Raw genomic sequence first — 17750 nt, forward strand, 5'->3', positions numbered from 1 at the left:
CATGATTTAAAATTCCATTCTTCTTCATGAAGCTAAATTGCATTTGCCTTTTTTGCTACTACATCATACTACTGACTCATGTAATTTGGAATTAAATGCTGAAGAGATGGGTGTAGAATGAAAATTCAGATTTTCATACACACATTCCTTGACCATCTTGTAACTAAACAAATATAGGAACTTAATACATTCACCCATAAGAATGTTACATTAGTAGCTGACAAAACTGCAACAGGACATTAAAAGACTGATTGCTCAAGATTTCTCCTAATTCAGATAGTATTTATACTACCACAGTTACCCTTTTTCTGAAGTTGAAACAAAGAGACTTTCGTAGCATGACCTATGAAGAATTAAATATTAGAACCCCATTTCTTCAATCCAAAGTGTGCCAGCATTTCTGACCTGAGCTCCACATATGGCCTTTGGAAGGCTGGTTGCAGGGCAGATTTCAAAAAGGAGGCAGAGCCAGGGCAAAACTCAATTAGATATAAATTTGCTTGTTATAAAAATTAAATCATGTTAATTAGATACAGTTAATACAATTATTCTCCACGCAATATCTTTCTATCATATTAAAAACTGCAATTTAGTAATAACTTTTGAAAGGGGTAAGTCTGTGTTGCGCCATATAGGACCCAGCTTTAAACTTTCCTTGCCTGTACTTTTCAATTTCAGTTTTCAATAAATACATAGTTATTTTTAACTGCAATTATTGTTGTTATTATTAATAATAATAATTAAATTTATATGGCACCCAACTCCCAGCAACTCTGGGCAGTTATGTAAATATGATTTATTTCTTCTACCAAGAACTAAAAATCTGCAATTTAAAAGAGATTGCATTATTATCTGTAGGAGGTTTCAGGTTATTTCTTTTTAAAAACCTAGATCCAGGCACTTCTTGCAGTTCTGCATCTGAGACTCAGAGCGCCGCTGTTGGCCAACGTAGTTCTCAGAGAGGAATTGGAAATCTAATGGGGCTTCCTGCATTCTGACTATCCAGTCATTGAGTGCAGAGGAGTCAAAGAGCAGATTGAGGGATATGCAAAGACCATGGCTGAGAAAAGAAAACCACTGCAATGTAGATAAACTCAGGAGAAACCCAGGACCCTCTCTATGCTGCCTGTCTTTCGGTGTCCTAATGGGAATTTGAAACTCCTCAGCTTACTGGATCGCACAAAGCATTTTTCACAGCAAGTGGGATGGACGGCAGGAGCAAAGCTAAGAGCAGATCTGTAAAAAGGCAAGTACGAATCCTCTTCTTATTGTCTTTCCTCTGCCAGACTGTCTCGGAGCACGTTCGCTATTCAATTCCAGAGGAAATGGGAAAGGGTTCCATTGTGGGGAATCTTGCTAAGGATTTGAGACTGAATCCTGCAGAAGTAGGAAATCGCAACCTGCATATCCTTTCTTTAGGCAAAAGGCAATACTTCTCCATTAATGCCAAAAATGGGAATCTGTATGTAAATGACAGGATTGACAGAGAGGAAATCTGTGGGGAAACTGCTTTCTGCCCCATCAGTTTTGAAGCAGTGTGTGCAAACCCTATGGCCATATTTTATATAACAGTAGAGATCCAGGATATTAATGATAATGCACCACATTTCTTAAATGGTGATATCAAGCTAGAGATAATTGAATCCTCTTTACCAGGAGCCACATTTCTTCTTGAACAAGCAGAAGATCCTGATATTGGGACAAATTCGCTCCAGGATTATCATCTAAGCATTAATCAGAATTTCATTCTTGAATTTAGACAGGTGGAAAATAGAAAACAATATCCAAAATTAGTGTTAAAGAAACAGCTAGACCGCGAAAGTGAAAGTAGTATTAATTTAACACTTACATCTGTTGATGGAGGGCATCCAGCAAAAACTGGAACAGCCAAAATATGGATCAGGATCATCGATGCCAATGACAACTCACCCATCTTCAGTCAAGAACTCTATATGGTCAGCCTCAAAGAGAATGCATCAAAAGGATCTATTGTTATACAGGTGAAAGCCACAGACAGAGACGAAGGTTCCAATAGACAGATCAACTATTGCTTTAGAAATATTGCTGATAACGCTCATCGGAAATTTGATTTGGATCCAGAACATGGAATTATATCAGTTTGGGAAGACCTAGACTTTGAGGAAACAGAGAAGTATACAATAACGGTGGAAGCAAGGGATGGAGGTGGTTTAGTAGCTCACTGTAATGTTGAAATAAACCTATTAGATGTGAATGATAATGCCCCAGAAGTGATTCTTGCCTCCTCATCCAGTGAAATTCCTGAAAATTCTGAATTAGGAACACTAGTAGCCCTTATCAATATAAATGATAGAGATTCAGGGGATAATGGGGAGGTTAATTGCCATTTACAAAACGCTTTTCCATTCAAAATAGTATCTGCCTCTAATAACTATTATAAGCTGCTTACAGATGGTCCCCTAGACAGAGAGAGCACCCCAGCATACAATCTTACAATCACAGCCACAGACAAAGGTTCACCCCCTCTTTCTACACTGAAAACCATCTCACTAGAGATTTCAGATATCAACGATAATGCCCCTGCCTTTGAGAAATCCTCTTACACTGTCCACGTGCCAGAAAACAATCCTGCTAGCTCCTCCATCTTTAGCATCAAAGCTGTAGATCCCGATCTTGGCCGCAATGCTAGGATCACGTACTCCATCCTCACTAGCAAAATAGAGGAACTACCTCTCCCGTCTTACCTCTCCATTAACTCAGAAACTGGCACGCTCTATTCTCAGCGGTCTTTTGACTATGAGCAACTCAGAGAGTTTCAGGTACAGGTGAAGGCTGAAGATGGAGGCTCCCCACCTCTCAGCAGCAATGCCACACTGAAGGTCTTCATCCTGGACCAAAATGACCAAAGTCCTCAAATTCTGTATCCTTCTCAAGGAGCAGAGGGCTCAGCCTCCTTTGAGATGGTGCCTCGCTCAGCAGAGGTGGGCTATCTGGTTACGAAGGTGGTGGCTGTGGATGCCGACTCTGGGCACAATGCGTGGCTCTCCTATCATCTACTGCAAGCCACTGAGCCAGGGCTCTTCACAATTGGTGCCCACACTGGTGAAATCAGGACGTTGCGGACGTTTTTGGAAAGAGATGCTCTGAAGCAGAAGCTAGTGGTCTTAGTAAAGGATAACGGGCAGCCCCCACTCTCTGCTACAGTCAGTCTCAATCTGGTTTTTGCTGAAAACTTCCAAGAGGCACTTCCAGAAATAAGTAACCAAACCACTGATTCAGAGCATCAGTCTGAGCTGCAATTCTACCTAGTGCTGGCCTTAACTTTGATCTCATTTCTATTCCTCTTGACTGTAACTCTGGTCATTATGATGAAACTCCGACAGTCAGGGAACCCAAAGTTCCTTCAGTGCTTCAGTCCTGTTCCCCATTCAAGCAATGCTATTGTATTCCCACCAAATTATGAGGAAGGGACAATTCCATATTCCTATCAGCTCTGCTTATCATCCGAGTCCAAGATACATGAATTCACTTTTCCAGCACCCAAAATTCAAGCTGCAGAATATATTTCATGCAACCAAAAGTCTGATGTGCTTTTAGCAAGCAATGAAAATAATATCCTAAATTCTGAGATGGATAGAACCAATCTGGTGAGTTTACTTTTTTACTTTATAGTCTAACCATCCTTCAAAATATCCTATGGTAAATGGCTGATTCTAAGATTTTATATATACATTTTACTTTATGTTACTAGCTCCTTCACCGGTTGCTTACTCATTGCTCCATTGTGCAGAAGAACCTCTACAGTTTCAGTGGTTTCTAACATACCTTACTTGAGAATTAGATTTTGGAGCGATTGTGGTCTCCTTCTAATTGAAAATATATTATTTACTTGTGTGTGTGTGTGTGTGTGTATGGCGCACATGTGTGAGGTTGTGTATCAGAAAAAGAGAGTTGAGGAAAATGAGAGGTTTTTATGTGATACTCAGACCACTGTTGCTTTGATGTTCTTTCATGGGCCTTTCAGTTTAATGAAATGAGAGGAAAGGGGGCTAATACAGTGGGTGCCTTTTTGAGGACCAATTGTTGTAATAGTAACAATAATAATTTGCAGAGAGCATTTCAGGCATTCACAACAGTTCACACCCATTGTTTAGTAAGTATAACATGGTCCAACAATGTATGCCAGTGTTTAGTTTTCAACATATTTACAAGGACAAACTGAGAACTCTTGTTTCCAGTTCTGTTGGAGGTTAGGGTTAAAACGTAATTGCTTGTCTAAAACCACCCCTGTGATATGTGAATTAATGTGATGCGAATAAGTTTAATTTATGAACTAATCCAATTTGCCAAATGTAAAAGAATATTATAAATTGAGAGTCGTAAAAGCAAATTAGAGTTGCCAGATATGATATCAAGAGAGATATGATAATGCAAAACAACTTAGAACTTTTTATATGGATTTCCTTTCTGATGCCATACTTTTTTATATAAAGTTGTCAATCAGCTTACAATTTAGAGTCTAAAAATGAGAAAAGGACCCATTACTTTGTTATTTAACTGCATTTAAATAACAAATTATAACAAAAGAACCACCAATGTCACTTCACCACACTTTCATTATATACCAGTAATACTGGCTAGGCGTGCGGAGTATGAGTGAGAATAGGGTAAAGAAGATCCAAACTTTATTGGCTTACACAGTTTGGTATGGCATTTGATAAGCAGACCAACTGAGGGCTTATGCCCTACTAATCCATCATGTTAGCCACTGACAAAAAGGTTGGGTTCATGTGTTTTGATCATAGATGTATATGGTTTTAAACTCAACTGGTCATGTATAGCTTCTGGTGGTGTATTCTAATTTATTTTCAGGAATATATAAATAGATCACTAAGCTTTCCAATTATGGAATGAAAGAAACCTGCAAAAGTCCTAGGATAGAGTAAGAGTAACTCATTTTTTTCTTTGCAAGATTTTTACTAATATTACTTGCTCATATTTTTCTGTATGCTAAGATCTCTAAAATACATTCTAAAATATATCAAAGTAAGAAACTGACTTTTTGAAATGAGAGTTATTTCAGAATTAGATTTTGGACGAATTGTAGTCTCCTTCCAATTGAAAATATATTATTTGTTTGTGTGCATGCTTGTGTGAGTTTATGTATAGGAAAAAGTTGGTTAAGAAAGTCAGACTTTTATATGAAACTCAAACCACTGTAGCTTCGGTGTTTTTTCATAGGTCTTTCAAGTTTAGTGATATGAGAGTTCAAACTGAATGAAATAGCAAATTAAATGAGCAAAAATAACCTCCAAATATGAATAACAGTGATGGATGTGTTATGCTTCTCCAGTAGCAATTGCTGCAATAGTAGCAGTAGTAATTTTCAGAAAGCTTTCGGGCATTCACAACAGTTCACATACATTACTGAGTAAGTATAATGTGGTCCATCAATGTATGCCTTATTTAGTTATCAGCTTTTTTACTGAAAAGAAGCATATAAGCATGGTTCCCCATTTTATCAAATGCTCAGACTAAGCTATAATTTGTCTCAAATCACCTCTGCACTATACAAATTAATGCACTGCAGTTATATCTGAAGTATAAACTAATCGAATTTGACAAATGGGGAAGGAGCGCTGTTATAAATTAAACTATGGAAAAGCAAATTAGAGTTGTTCTATAAAGTCTATTCACCACTTTCAAGTGGTATATAAGAGCACAAAACATAACTTTTTAAAAGCTGGCTTCTCTTCCATCCTTCCTTCCTCACTTATAATACATTTCCTGATAAAGTTGTGAAAGCCACTTACAATTTAAAGGTAAAAAGAAAAAAAAACAGAAGAATGCCAATAACATTGTTTAATTCCACTGAAATAACAAATTACTTGTATAGCAAAAGAAGAACCAATATTATCCCAGAAATCAGTCAGACTGTAATAAGCCCCTGGCTTACATATAGCAACGAAATTACAAATTGCAACCATAATGCATGCTACAGGCTAAAACCAAATAAAATCATTTAATGTGGAAAACACTATAGTTATTCCCTTTTTCAACTGATAGCTTCGTTACAAATGAAACTTCTTTGTGTCTCAGATTTGCTGCAATTGCTAGAAATGTAATGTTCTTTTTTGGAATATTCTTTTTTATTTAATATATTTTATACCACTTTCTCATGGACAAGCCTTGAAGATGTATGCACAGTTAAAATGAGATAAACAATTCTGGAATTCCTTTCCCAAAAGACAGATTACGGATATATGAAAACAGAGCATAAGCACACAGCAACTTATAGTGCAACTTAATTGCACTGCTTTTTAGTTGAGCAGGTGTTATATCCCACTTAGTCAAGACATTAGAAACATATACCCGCAGCCTCCCTGTTTATATCAGTGCAACCTTGACTGAGACAATCAGGGATGTGCTATACAGTACTTATCTATTAAATGTCCACATTGTGAACCAGAGGGCCTTTTCTCACTGATGAACCAAAGTGCTCTCCCATATCTTTGAATCTGCAGAAAACTGGCTTGAAATTTGATGCTTCCATTGCAAGGCATATCCTGCTTCTATTGACTCACTGTAGTAATTTGACTATTTGTGTCCACATGGTGACGGCCAAGTAGAAATTATGGAATATATTCTTCCCCGCTGCACATATTATAGAGATATCCATAGCTCACTCATTGATCCATTACTTCTAAGGATACCAGGCCATACATATCCATTCTATATCCATTTATTAATTTTGGATAATGGACTATTACTAACAGTGTAGCCAAATTCTTTGTAACAGCATATAAAATACAATCAGAATTAATATCTAGTATGTGTTAACTGAGCTAGAAATATCCTATATTTATAGTTTGATCTTAGTACCTATTATTATTGTAAACTATGTTAACTAACATATCTTTTACCTGGATAATTACCATCCCAGTATCTCTACAGTTCAAGCCAGAGCTTGGTTATTTTAAGTTAATTAAACAAATTAGTTCAGTAAATTTTAAAGCAGCTGGTAGATCTTAGAATTATAGACATATTCATTGATATTTTTAATTTTATACATTTTAGTCTGTTATTTTATATAAATTTCAGACTTATTTACCTGCTTGTAATTTTTAATTTACATATTTAACTATAAATTTAGTTCCTGGATATTTTATGGTAAACTTATTTAAGGCTACTAAAACCTAGTATTATAGTTACAGAATTGCTGGATTAATTTTGTATTGTCTATTTTACACTTTATGCTGGCCAAAGAAAAAAATAAACTGAACTAACCAATAACTTGATTTTCCTCCAAGGCAATGGAAGACAAAACCTTAGAGATTCCATAGGCCTTGACATTGCTCTTGGATAGTGTAGGAATAAGGGAAACATTACTTTAACACTCTGCTTTAATATCCTGCTGGCATATTAACACTCTGTATAAGTATGTACAACTTCAGTTTTATTTACTTGTGGGCTGGGGACACAGCTGAAACAAGCTGTTGCCAGAGCACGTTTGTACAGTGGTTAGGCATACCTTTACAGTATGTCAGTCAAGCTTGCAAACTGATGAAGGCGGCTAGGCCTCAAAAGATTCTCTGCACCAGGTTCCATACATCAGTGGCCCTGGAAAGGCTGGTTTTGAGTTTCTTCCACTTGGGATGCTGACGCCCCAGGAGGCCCAGCGGCAGGCTATAGTCTTTCTTCCTCTCCAAGGCTACACGGAGCCTGTTTCTACAGATAGCTTGGGCTTGTGCAGCCATATTTTCTTTACAAAGCCAAACTGTTCACACATTGTTTGGACACTAGAGGACAAAAAAGGCCCCATTCTGCCAAGTACGCCATTGTTGTGTCACTTTTTTGTGAGATGGGCAGCTATACAAATATGATAAATGAATAAATAAAATAAAAAGTAAAAACCTAACAGGAAACATCTGCCTCCAAAGCTGCTACATACTGTCACCAGCAATCAGCCTTGGTCTAGACCAGTGTTTCCGAACCTCAGCAACTTTAAGATGTGTGGACTTCAACTCCCAGAACTCCCCAGCCAGCCAGCATCTTAAAGTTGCTGAGGTTGGGAAACACTGGTCTAGAATGCGGCCCAAAACATTGGAGAGGAGCTGAAAGCTGCCTTCTACATGCAGTACCTGTCTCCTTTGAATGGACGGGTGGTTCCTGACTTTGCAAGGACAAAAACCAAAAAACCCTCTCTCCCTGCCCCTTTCCAAAGAAAAGTTCACAAACAAACCCCACCCATCACTGCAGAGTTGCTATTTAAAAAAAAAAAAAAAACAGAACAAAACAAAACCTCCATTATAACCTAAGATGTCCTTTTTTCTTTCAAAAAAATTGCATAGTTATGGGATATATGTGAATTTTAAACAGATGCAGGGAAAAGATTAGGTTCCCCCTCTCACCTCATATACAGTAATTCAAAACTATAACAAGCCTCTGTTCTGTTGTAATGTAAACATTTTTAAAAACAGAAGTCTACTTTGCAGACACACAAAGAGACTCAGGGCATATCCACACTCTACCTTTAAGCTGCTCCTGTCTTGTGCTCAGGCCAGCTTGACTTTAAATCAGCTTCAGAAAATCCCGCCTGACTGAGATGCTTGGACAACAGCTTGCAAGGTATTTGGTCCAAACTGAGGTGGCCACATCCTCCCATTGGACAGTTCCCCTGCTCCTGTTCCTGCCCACCTTTCTCTTCCAGGAAAGCAGTGGCCTATTGCTTTCTTTCCTGGGGCGGGTCTTATACGCGAGTGAATTTTTTTTAATAAATCCACTATTTTATCATTTCCCAGTTATTAAGAGTACAGCACTGAATGTACTTAAAAAAAAAAACTGAGTTTCAAACCAGGAAAGTTCTGCATATAAGGCAAGAGCTATAAACGTTATAGGTAGATTTGGTGTAACAAATCCTTGAAGCGATGTTATTCAGGAAAAGTAGGAAAAATGTAAATGCAGGGAGGAGCTTCTGTGAAGTTGCCTCAGTGCAGGGATGGTCTTGAAAAAAGTGAAGCACAGCAGGCAATACTTGAGCCAACAGAACCAGAAAACACTGTTTTGAAAGTAGAATACAGTAATGTGCCAGGAGGTCATATTTGTAGTGGCTGGTGGGTGGGTGCAGGGTGATATAATCCATCCTGCCCTCCAAAACTGGTTGCTGGTCTGTGCTGGCTGTGGACAATTTGGTAGCATGGATAAGACCTCAGGAATAATTACAGGCACAGAGAAACAGAGAAAGTTTCAAAGGTTATTTTGGGCAATATGTAATAATAAAGTTAAATTTAAGCAGCTGTTTATTTTATTTTTTAATTGTTTAAATAATATTACTTCAACATAATCACATTTATTCCACTCACTTCTTGTGTTACCTTTTCATTCCAATCCTGCTTCATCTCAGTTCCACATCAACATGTTCTTAATGTAGCCCCAAAGGACTGAATATTGCCGCCTGCTAAAAAAAAGGTTGCCTTCCCCTGCTTTGTTGCTTCCGAATTGCAACTGCAACTGCATATCTTTAACAGATGCTGATTTACAGATCATATCTCTAAATATATTGTTTAAAAAATGAAATCAGTAAAAATGAAATCAGTTGAGGGCACTTCCACACATGGGCTTGGATGCATTGATTGTGCAAATTGAACATTACTATTCATTTATTTATTCTAATTCCCACCACCACCACCACTGCAATCAAGAGGCTGAACATATGAGATGCTCCAGTCACAAAGCTTTTTGCAAATAGGAAAGTACAGCTTGCAAGCAGGAAGTGGTGCTGCAAAGGCAGCTGGGTTTCTCTTTGTCTCAGTTAGTACCCAATAACTGAACATTGATTGGTCAAGACATGTCTATTCACCAGTTTTCTGCAAGTGCTGCAAATCTACTCAGGTGCCCACAGCATCTTGGTGACTTGACAAATGTACGTAAAATTAGCCTTCGTTGTCTGGAAGAGCCTCAAGAGGAACATATAAAACCTCAGGCAAAGATTTTGTTAGTTCCTATCTGCAAATTTTATGGAGCTACTGCTGCACCAATACTCAGAGTAAAGAGACAAAAAAAGTATGTTGATTATCCATGACCACAGCTTTCTTAATATTTTAACACAGGAATGCACACCCTTCTTTTGGTCTCCAAGAGACATAATCAGAACTGTACTCCTAGAACTGGGAAGGATCAGGACAAAGAAGTAGATACAGTCAGGATATATTTGCATGTAATTCAAAACTAGATACATTACAAAATGCAAAAATAAAATGTATTGAAAAATTTTCCCCTTTGGCCACATTAAAAATTTCAATCTGGTAGCAATTTTTGGAAGGACATTGAAGACAGCAGCAAAGGCCTTAGACGCAGTCCTGTTGTAATATAATAGGAAGTCTGAAATGAATATTTTGAAAATATGGAAACATTGGGAATTATTGTACGTGTTACTGACTTGGCTTCACAAGTCTGTACTTTGTCACCAGTATCCCTCTGTAATTTGTTCTTATTCCTCCCAGCAACTATTGTTGAACTTTCCAAGATACACAACGCAAAATGAAAAAAACCTCTAATTTTTCCCAAGTAGGTAAGTGAAGTCCAGGTGGGTGGGTAAGGCCAATGCTGGATAAGCAGGACTTCATATGTAACTGATAGATATGCATCTGCAAATATCTTCATGGTTTACCCCACTCAGGGCCCAGTACAGGGAACTGAATGAGTATGTGTTAGCGTGACTTTGAGTCAGTGTTGACCCCTGGGGACTACCTGGACAAGTCCCTGCGGTTTTCTTGGCAAGGTTTTTCAGAAGTGGTTTGCCATTGCCTCCTTCCTAGCACTGAGAGAGAGTGACTGGACCAAGTTCACCCAGCTGGCTTTGTGCCCAAGGAGGGAATAGAACTCACGGTCTCCTGGTTTCTAGTCTAGTGCCTTAACCACTACACCAGACTGGATACTACACCCATAAATCTCTCTGGAATATAACTTAGATAATCATGTTTTCCCCAAGAATATAAAAACAATGCAAGAAATTACATTAAAAACTATTGACCTGGGCAAAAGGAAAGAAGTACTGACTCCAAAATCATATCCACAATATTCTAAATATTCTACCACTCAAGTCCAAGCATAAATATAATTGTTAAGTATCAACCTATAATTATGTTGAAACTGTATTTTATTGGAAGCATAAAAGAAGCATTCCTTGCAGTTCTCTTTCTGAGCCTCACAGTGCCGCTGTCGGCCAACCTCATAAACAGACACTGGTGGAAATCGGCTTCTGACTCTGAGATTGTTTCACCAGTACTGCATAGATTGGGGAAAAAGAAAAGAGGGAGAGAAAAGAGAGAATACTGAAGCTGCCAAAAAAGAAACTGCATGAGATTTCTTCAACTAAAATGAGATTGTTCTTCCTTATGGAATTTTCCTGCCTCTTGATGAAAATTTAATCCAATCTGAAAGGAAGCAAACAGGGTAGTGGAGAGAAGTCCAGATGGAGAGAAAGCAAAAAAAGAATGGAGGAGCACACAGAAGGCAAGTATTACTTCTCTTGCAGTTATCATTCCCTTACTGGGTTGCTTCAGAGCAGATTCATTATTCAATACCTGAGGAAATGACAAAAGGTTCTATTGTGGGGAACCTGGCTAAGGATTTGGGACTGAATAGCAAAGAACTGGCAAAACGCAATGTGCATGCTGCCTCAGTGGATGATATGAAATATTTTGGAATCAATACTGAAAATGGAAATTTCTATATAAATGAAAGGATAGACCGGGAACAAATATGTGATAAAATTCTACTTTGCTTGGTTAACTTTGAAGTAGTGATTGAAAACCCTCTGAATTTTTTCCATATAAGTGTAAAAATCCAGGATATTAATGATAATGCCCCACAGTTCCTTAATGGCAATATCAACTTGGAAACAAGTGAAGTAACTTTGCCAGGCACCAGATTTCTTCTTGGAAAAGCTGAAGATGCTGATATTGGAATAAATTCTTTGCAGAATTACCAGCTCAGTTCCAATCCATATTTCATTTTGGAAATAGAAGAGAGTCAAGATGGAAATAAATTTGCAGATTTAGTTCTGCAGAAACCATTAGATCGTGAAAGTCAGGAGTCTATTAATTTGGTTCTTACAGCAATAGATGGAGGTGAACCTAGAAAAAGTTCTACCGTGCAAATATTAATAAATGTTACTGATGCCAATGACAATCCTCCCATTTTTACTCAAGAGGTTTATAAAATCAGTGTGAGGGAAAATGCTCCTACTGGAACCACTGTGCTCCAGATTCTGGCTTCTGATGATGATGAAGGCATATACGCTCAAATCAGGTATCATTTCAGTAACATACCAGCAAATGCCCAAGAGAAATTCAGTATGGATCCAATCAAAGGCACAATTACTCTTATGAAGACATTAGATTTTGAAGAAGCCAAAGAATATACAATAACTGTGGCAGCAAAAGATGGTGGAGGATTAGTAACACATTGTAAAGTACAAATACAAATTGTAGATGAGAATGACAATTACCCAGAGGTAACACTAGTTTCCTTATTTACCCCACTTCCTGAAAATTCTAGGTCTGGAACCTTAATTGCTCTTATAAATGTCAAAGATAAAGATGCTGGTGGTAATGGAAAGATAACTTGTTATTTACAAGATGATTTGCCATTCAACATTCTTCCATCATCTAACAATTACTACACACTCCTGACAGACAGACCCCTGGATAGAGAAAAAGCTTCTGAGTATAATATTACAATCATAGCTACTGACAACGGAACTCCTCCATTGAGCACACACAAAACCACCTTGCTGCAGATTTCTGATATCAATGACAATGCCCCTGCTTTTGAAAAAGCTTCCTACAGCATCTATGTGCCAGAAAACAATCCCTCTGGTGCTTCCATCTTCCGGATTCAGGCCTTTGATCCAGATGTGGACCAGAACTCACAGATCACATACTCCATCCTCACCAGCAACATTGAAGAACTCCCCATCTCCTCCTATATCTCCATTCATTCTGAGACTGGCACCATCTACGCCCAGCGATCCTTTGACTATGAGCATTTCAGGGAATTCCAGCTGCAAGTGAAGGCTCAAGATGGTGGTAGTCCCCCTCTCAGCAGCAACGTCACAGTCAGGGTGTTTATCCTGGATCGGAATGATAACAGCCCTCAAATCCTATCCCCTTCACCAGAATCCAAGGACTCCACCCTCTTTGAGGTGGTTCCTCGTTCAGCTGAGGCAGATTATCTGGTAACAAAAGTGGTGGCCGTGGATGCTGATTCTGGACACAACGCCTGGCTCTCCTACCACCTGATTCAAGCCACAGAGCCAGCACTCTTCACTGTTGGCTCTCATACGGGTGAGATCAGGACAGTAAGAACTTTTCTGGAGAGGGATGCTGTTAAACAGAAACTCATAATTGTGGTGAAGGACAATGGGCAGCCACCTCTCTCAGCCACTGGCACTCTGAACCTGGTGTTTGCTGAGAACTTCCAGGAGGCCCTTCCAAAAATGAACAACCAATTAAGCAATTCAGAGTATCAGCCTGAGCTACAATTCTATTTGGTGTTAGCCTTAGCTGTGATTTCATTCTTATTCCTCTTCACAGTGATTCTGGCTGTTGTGATGAAACTCCGGCAGTCAGGGAATCCCAGATTCCTACAGTGTTTTGGTCCGGTTCCACATACCAAGTCTGGTGCCATATTTCCCCCAAATTTTGAAGAAGGGACATTGCCTTATTCCTACCAACTTTGTCTCTCCTCTGAATCCAGAAAGAATGAGTTTGCTGTGCTGACACCAAATATTAATATTGCTGAGAATGTTCTTTGTGGTGAAAAATTTGGTGTATCTTTTGCAGGCGTTGGAGGAAACTATTTACATTGTGAGGTGAGAAACAATAGGAAGGTAAATCTTTTACTCTTTGTCATAAGAAATATCACAGTGTTACTGTATATATGTTTAATTTGAAGTTGATTGCATTCTGTTTTCTGATTCTTGCTTTTATTTGCGTAGGACTGTATGTTTCAGATATATGTTCCTATCTCCATAGGTTGTGCAATAATATATCTCAATTAATATACAGTACTTTTAGTATTTAATCCTATGGCGCCCTTTCACTGAATTATTGTCTCATCTTATAATGTTTATAAGCATTGTTCATCAACATTATTTGTGTGGGTTCCATGCATGTATAGAGTTTCCACATAAAAAACTGCAAGACTCCTGTGCATATTATATTGGAAATAATGTTCTTCATAAAATGTATTGCTTGCCTAAGAAAAAGACAAGAGGTTTGAATGCTTTGAGGGAGCATGCTTTCAAGAGATAATTGTTGCTTTATTATTACACCATCTAATAAATATTTAAGTGGATCCCATGATAGGAGGATGAATAAACGAGGCTTGGAAAAATGTGTTGCGAATATCTACAAAATCCAATGCTCTTTAGATGTTCATTGAATTTCACAATTTCTTTTTATTCTTTGATCAAAGGAGAGTAAAAGAACTATTTAAAATTTCCATTTTAATGCTCTGATGAATCCTTTGTCCTTTATAAACTTTTCATTAAATAACATTAACTTAGCTTATTAACCACAGTCATAATATATACAACTTTTTGTCTCTTTATCTATGTAAAGCAAGGACCAACTTTAATTTCCCTAATATTCTGTGGAATTGTTCATCCTTCAGAGCAGAGTTTACTTTCTAGCTATATTTCTAAACTATGTAAATCAGTCTTACATTAAAAACTGGGAAGAGTCTAAAGAGTTCAGTCTGTAAGCACCTTGAAAACAATTCAGTAATGAGTAGAACTCAGCAGGGATTTATTAAGAGCAAGTCTTGCCAGACTAACTTTAGCTCATGTTTTAATCTGTAACTTTCTTAGTAGATTGTGGGAATGCTCTAGATGTAATGTATCTTAATTTAGAAACATCATTTAGCAAAGTACCACTTGTCATACTGAAGGCATAAGTAGATACATAGTAGGCTTAAAATTGTATATGGAGAATGCTCATCAACATATATGATTAAAGTTGATTGAGGTATTGAGTTGGTGGTAAAAATTTCATGTTGGGTCATGGCTTTTCAACATTTTTATTAATGACTTGAATGAAGAGGTGGCTTATCAGATGTGATACAAAATTGGAAGGAACAGCAACTACTTAGAAGACAGAAATAAAGTTCAATATGATCTTGATAGTTTATAGAAATGTGAAAATAAAAGAATGAAAGTTAATAGAAACTAAATTCCAAAGTTATTCATTTAGCAGAAACCAAATATACAGGTATGCGATGGGAGAATGCCTTGTGGTAGTTCTTGTGAAAAATATCATAGAATAGTAGCTGTTTATAAAATGAATGTAAAACAGTTGCCAAAAAAAAAAAGGCAAATGCAGGCTCTATCAATGGAAGTATTATTCTCAAATTAATTACAATGTAATTATTCCATTTTATTCTATGTTGGTCAGACCCTACTTAAAGTTACTGCCCAACTGGTAAATGTCCAAATAATAATACCAATCCTTTCTAAAGGACAGTTGTAAGGATAACAAGACTGAATTTCTGAAGCATCTTGACACTTTAAATAGCTACATAAATACTAAAACAGCAGCCCTTTTTGATTGATTATGTGCCATCAAGTCAATATCAACTCTTAGCAACCACATAGATAGATTTTCTCTAGGCTGATCTGTCCCCAACCTGGTCCTTTAGCTCTTCCAATGGTGCACTTAACACCGCTGTACTGAGTCCATTTGCCTTGCTGCTGGTCATCCTCTTCTTCTCTTTCCTTCCACCTGTCCAGCATTATAGACTTCTTTAGAGAGCTAGGTCTTTACATAATGTATCCAAAGTATGATAATTTGAGCCTGGTCATTTGTGCCTTGAATGAGAACTCTGGGTTGCTTTGTTCAGAGATCCATTTGTTGGTTTTCTTGGCTATCCATGATATACTCAAGAATCTTCTCCAATACTGTTTCTATCCTACTTCTTCAAAGTCTAGCTTTGTCATCCATAGTTTGCCATTGGGAAAACCATTGCCAGCACAATTCTGATCTTTGAAGATATAGACACAACCCGGCATATGAATAGCTTTTCTAGGGCCTTCATTGCTACTATACCAAGTGCTAGTCTGTGGCATATTTCTTGTAAATAAATAAATAAATAAATAAATAAATAAATAAATATTTTAAAATATTTTAAAAAGTAAAGTTCCTTTACTGTTGATATTGTTCTGGAAAAGCAGAAACTATTCACCATGTCAATATCTTTGCTGTGAAAACTAAGGCTGGTTGCTGTGCTTGTTGTAATTAGTTTGGTCTTTTTTATATTTAATTGTAGTCCCATTTTTTCACCGGGCTCCTTGAATATCATTACTAGAGCTTGCAGATCATTTGCATTTTTAGCTTTAGCAACAGCAGCAGCAGCAATATTTTTATATTTTTTTCTACAAAAGTAAGTTGTCATTGAATCCTGCTGGTGACTTAAATGGACATATTTATGCAGTTTTATGGCTATGATGCAGACAGAAGTGGTTTGCTACTCTGCCTTTTTCTGGGATATTTTTCAAATTTTCAGTGTAATCAACAGCCCTGGACTTCTCCGATAGTCCCTCATCCAAGTACTAACCAGGACCAATCTTGCTTAACCTTTTAGGTCAGCCGAGGTTGGGTAGGTGCTGCCATGTAGCTGGCACTTAATTATAGAATATTGAATTTTGGGATTTAAATCATAATTATATAAGGATACTTTGCGATAGAAAGCTAACATTTTCATAATCCCTGCATACAGTATATCTTGCCTTTCCATTCCTTTGGGGGCACAGCGACAATATACTAAGAACGAATTTAAGGTGTTAATAAACTTGTTTAAACGATACCCTTACAAACTGCCCAGGAACTCTCAGGTAATTGAACAATAATGTGTTCAGTGAATTCAGTGAAGTGAAACAATATGTGTGTGTGAAAAGATACAAACACACATTCAGAAAATTAGCATGTCAAAGAAGGAGGCAAGGGTAAAACTTTTCTGTCAGAGTTGTTAATTTCTGGTGGGCTTGATATTGGTATTTGTTGAGCTGACATGGGAAAGCATATGACAATGTAGGCTTGAACAATCATTAGAACAGAATAGTTTGGAGATGTGCATGGTTAAATTCGCTATACAGTAACTGCATTCCACAAAAAAAATCAGGAGTCAGATTTGTTAGTCAGAAAAAGTTCTACCAGACTCCTAATTTTTTTTTTTTTGCCACCATCGATTAACATTGCTCTCCTTCTACAGTGCATTCCACAATGTATTTGATTACTACTTGTAAAAAAACATGGTTTGTATTTCATTAGTTATTATTTAAGCCACTGGGTTATCTTGCTTCAAAGAATACGGTAGCATCTTCCAGTTCTTGATAATATTAACATTTTAGAAATGAATGTTTTGTCATGGTTAATTTACACTACTGTGTACATAGCATTCCTTTATATTTTTTCAGAAATTGAACCTACTGGAGAAATTCTCTCTCTCATTTTTCACTCAGGAATCTCCAGCTGCTAGTTAGAAAGGATTTTAATTTTCTAGATTTGAGTTTGTATCATAAAGTATATGTACTGCCTCAGGTCAGGCTTGGTCTGTTGGAAATATCCTCTCATGAGCTATCTTGGAATCAGCATGTCTCGTACCCATTGGAGGGCCTGAGAGTCCAATTATTTTATAAATATGGGATCCCTTGTCCTTTTCTGTTAGCCCTCATAAAGTGTGGCAGATGATAGCAGGCCAGCTCTAGCTTG

The 17750-nt window shown here is 37.5% G+C and overlaps 1 protein-coding gene across 1 annotated transcript in view; it reads left to right on the forward strand.

Moving 5' to 3' along the window:
- LOC103056622 (uncharacterized) overlaps window positions 1-17750 on the forward strand; it is a 118213-nt gene that overhangs the window by 4396 nt on the left and 96067 nt on the right. Inside the window, exons 2-3 of the mRNA XM_088131364.1 lie at window positions 1146-3626; window positions 11438-13855. Coding sequence (XP_087987490.1) covers window positions 1146-3626; window positions 11438-13855 — 4899 coding nt within the window. The remainder of the gene's footprint in view (window positions 1-1145; window positions 3627-11437; window positions 13856-17750) is intronic.

This window comes from Python bivittatus, unplaced genomic scaffold (assembly GCF_059951505.1).
Source record: "Python bivittatus isolate LINGU-HERP-01145 unplaced genomic scaffold, Pbiv_v1 ctg000960_np1212, whole genome shotgun sequence".
NCBI lineage: Eukaryota > Metazoa > Chordata > Lepidosauria > Squamata > Pythonidae > Python > Python bivittatus.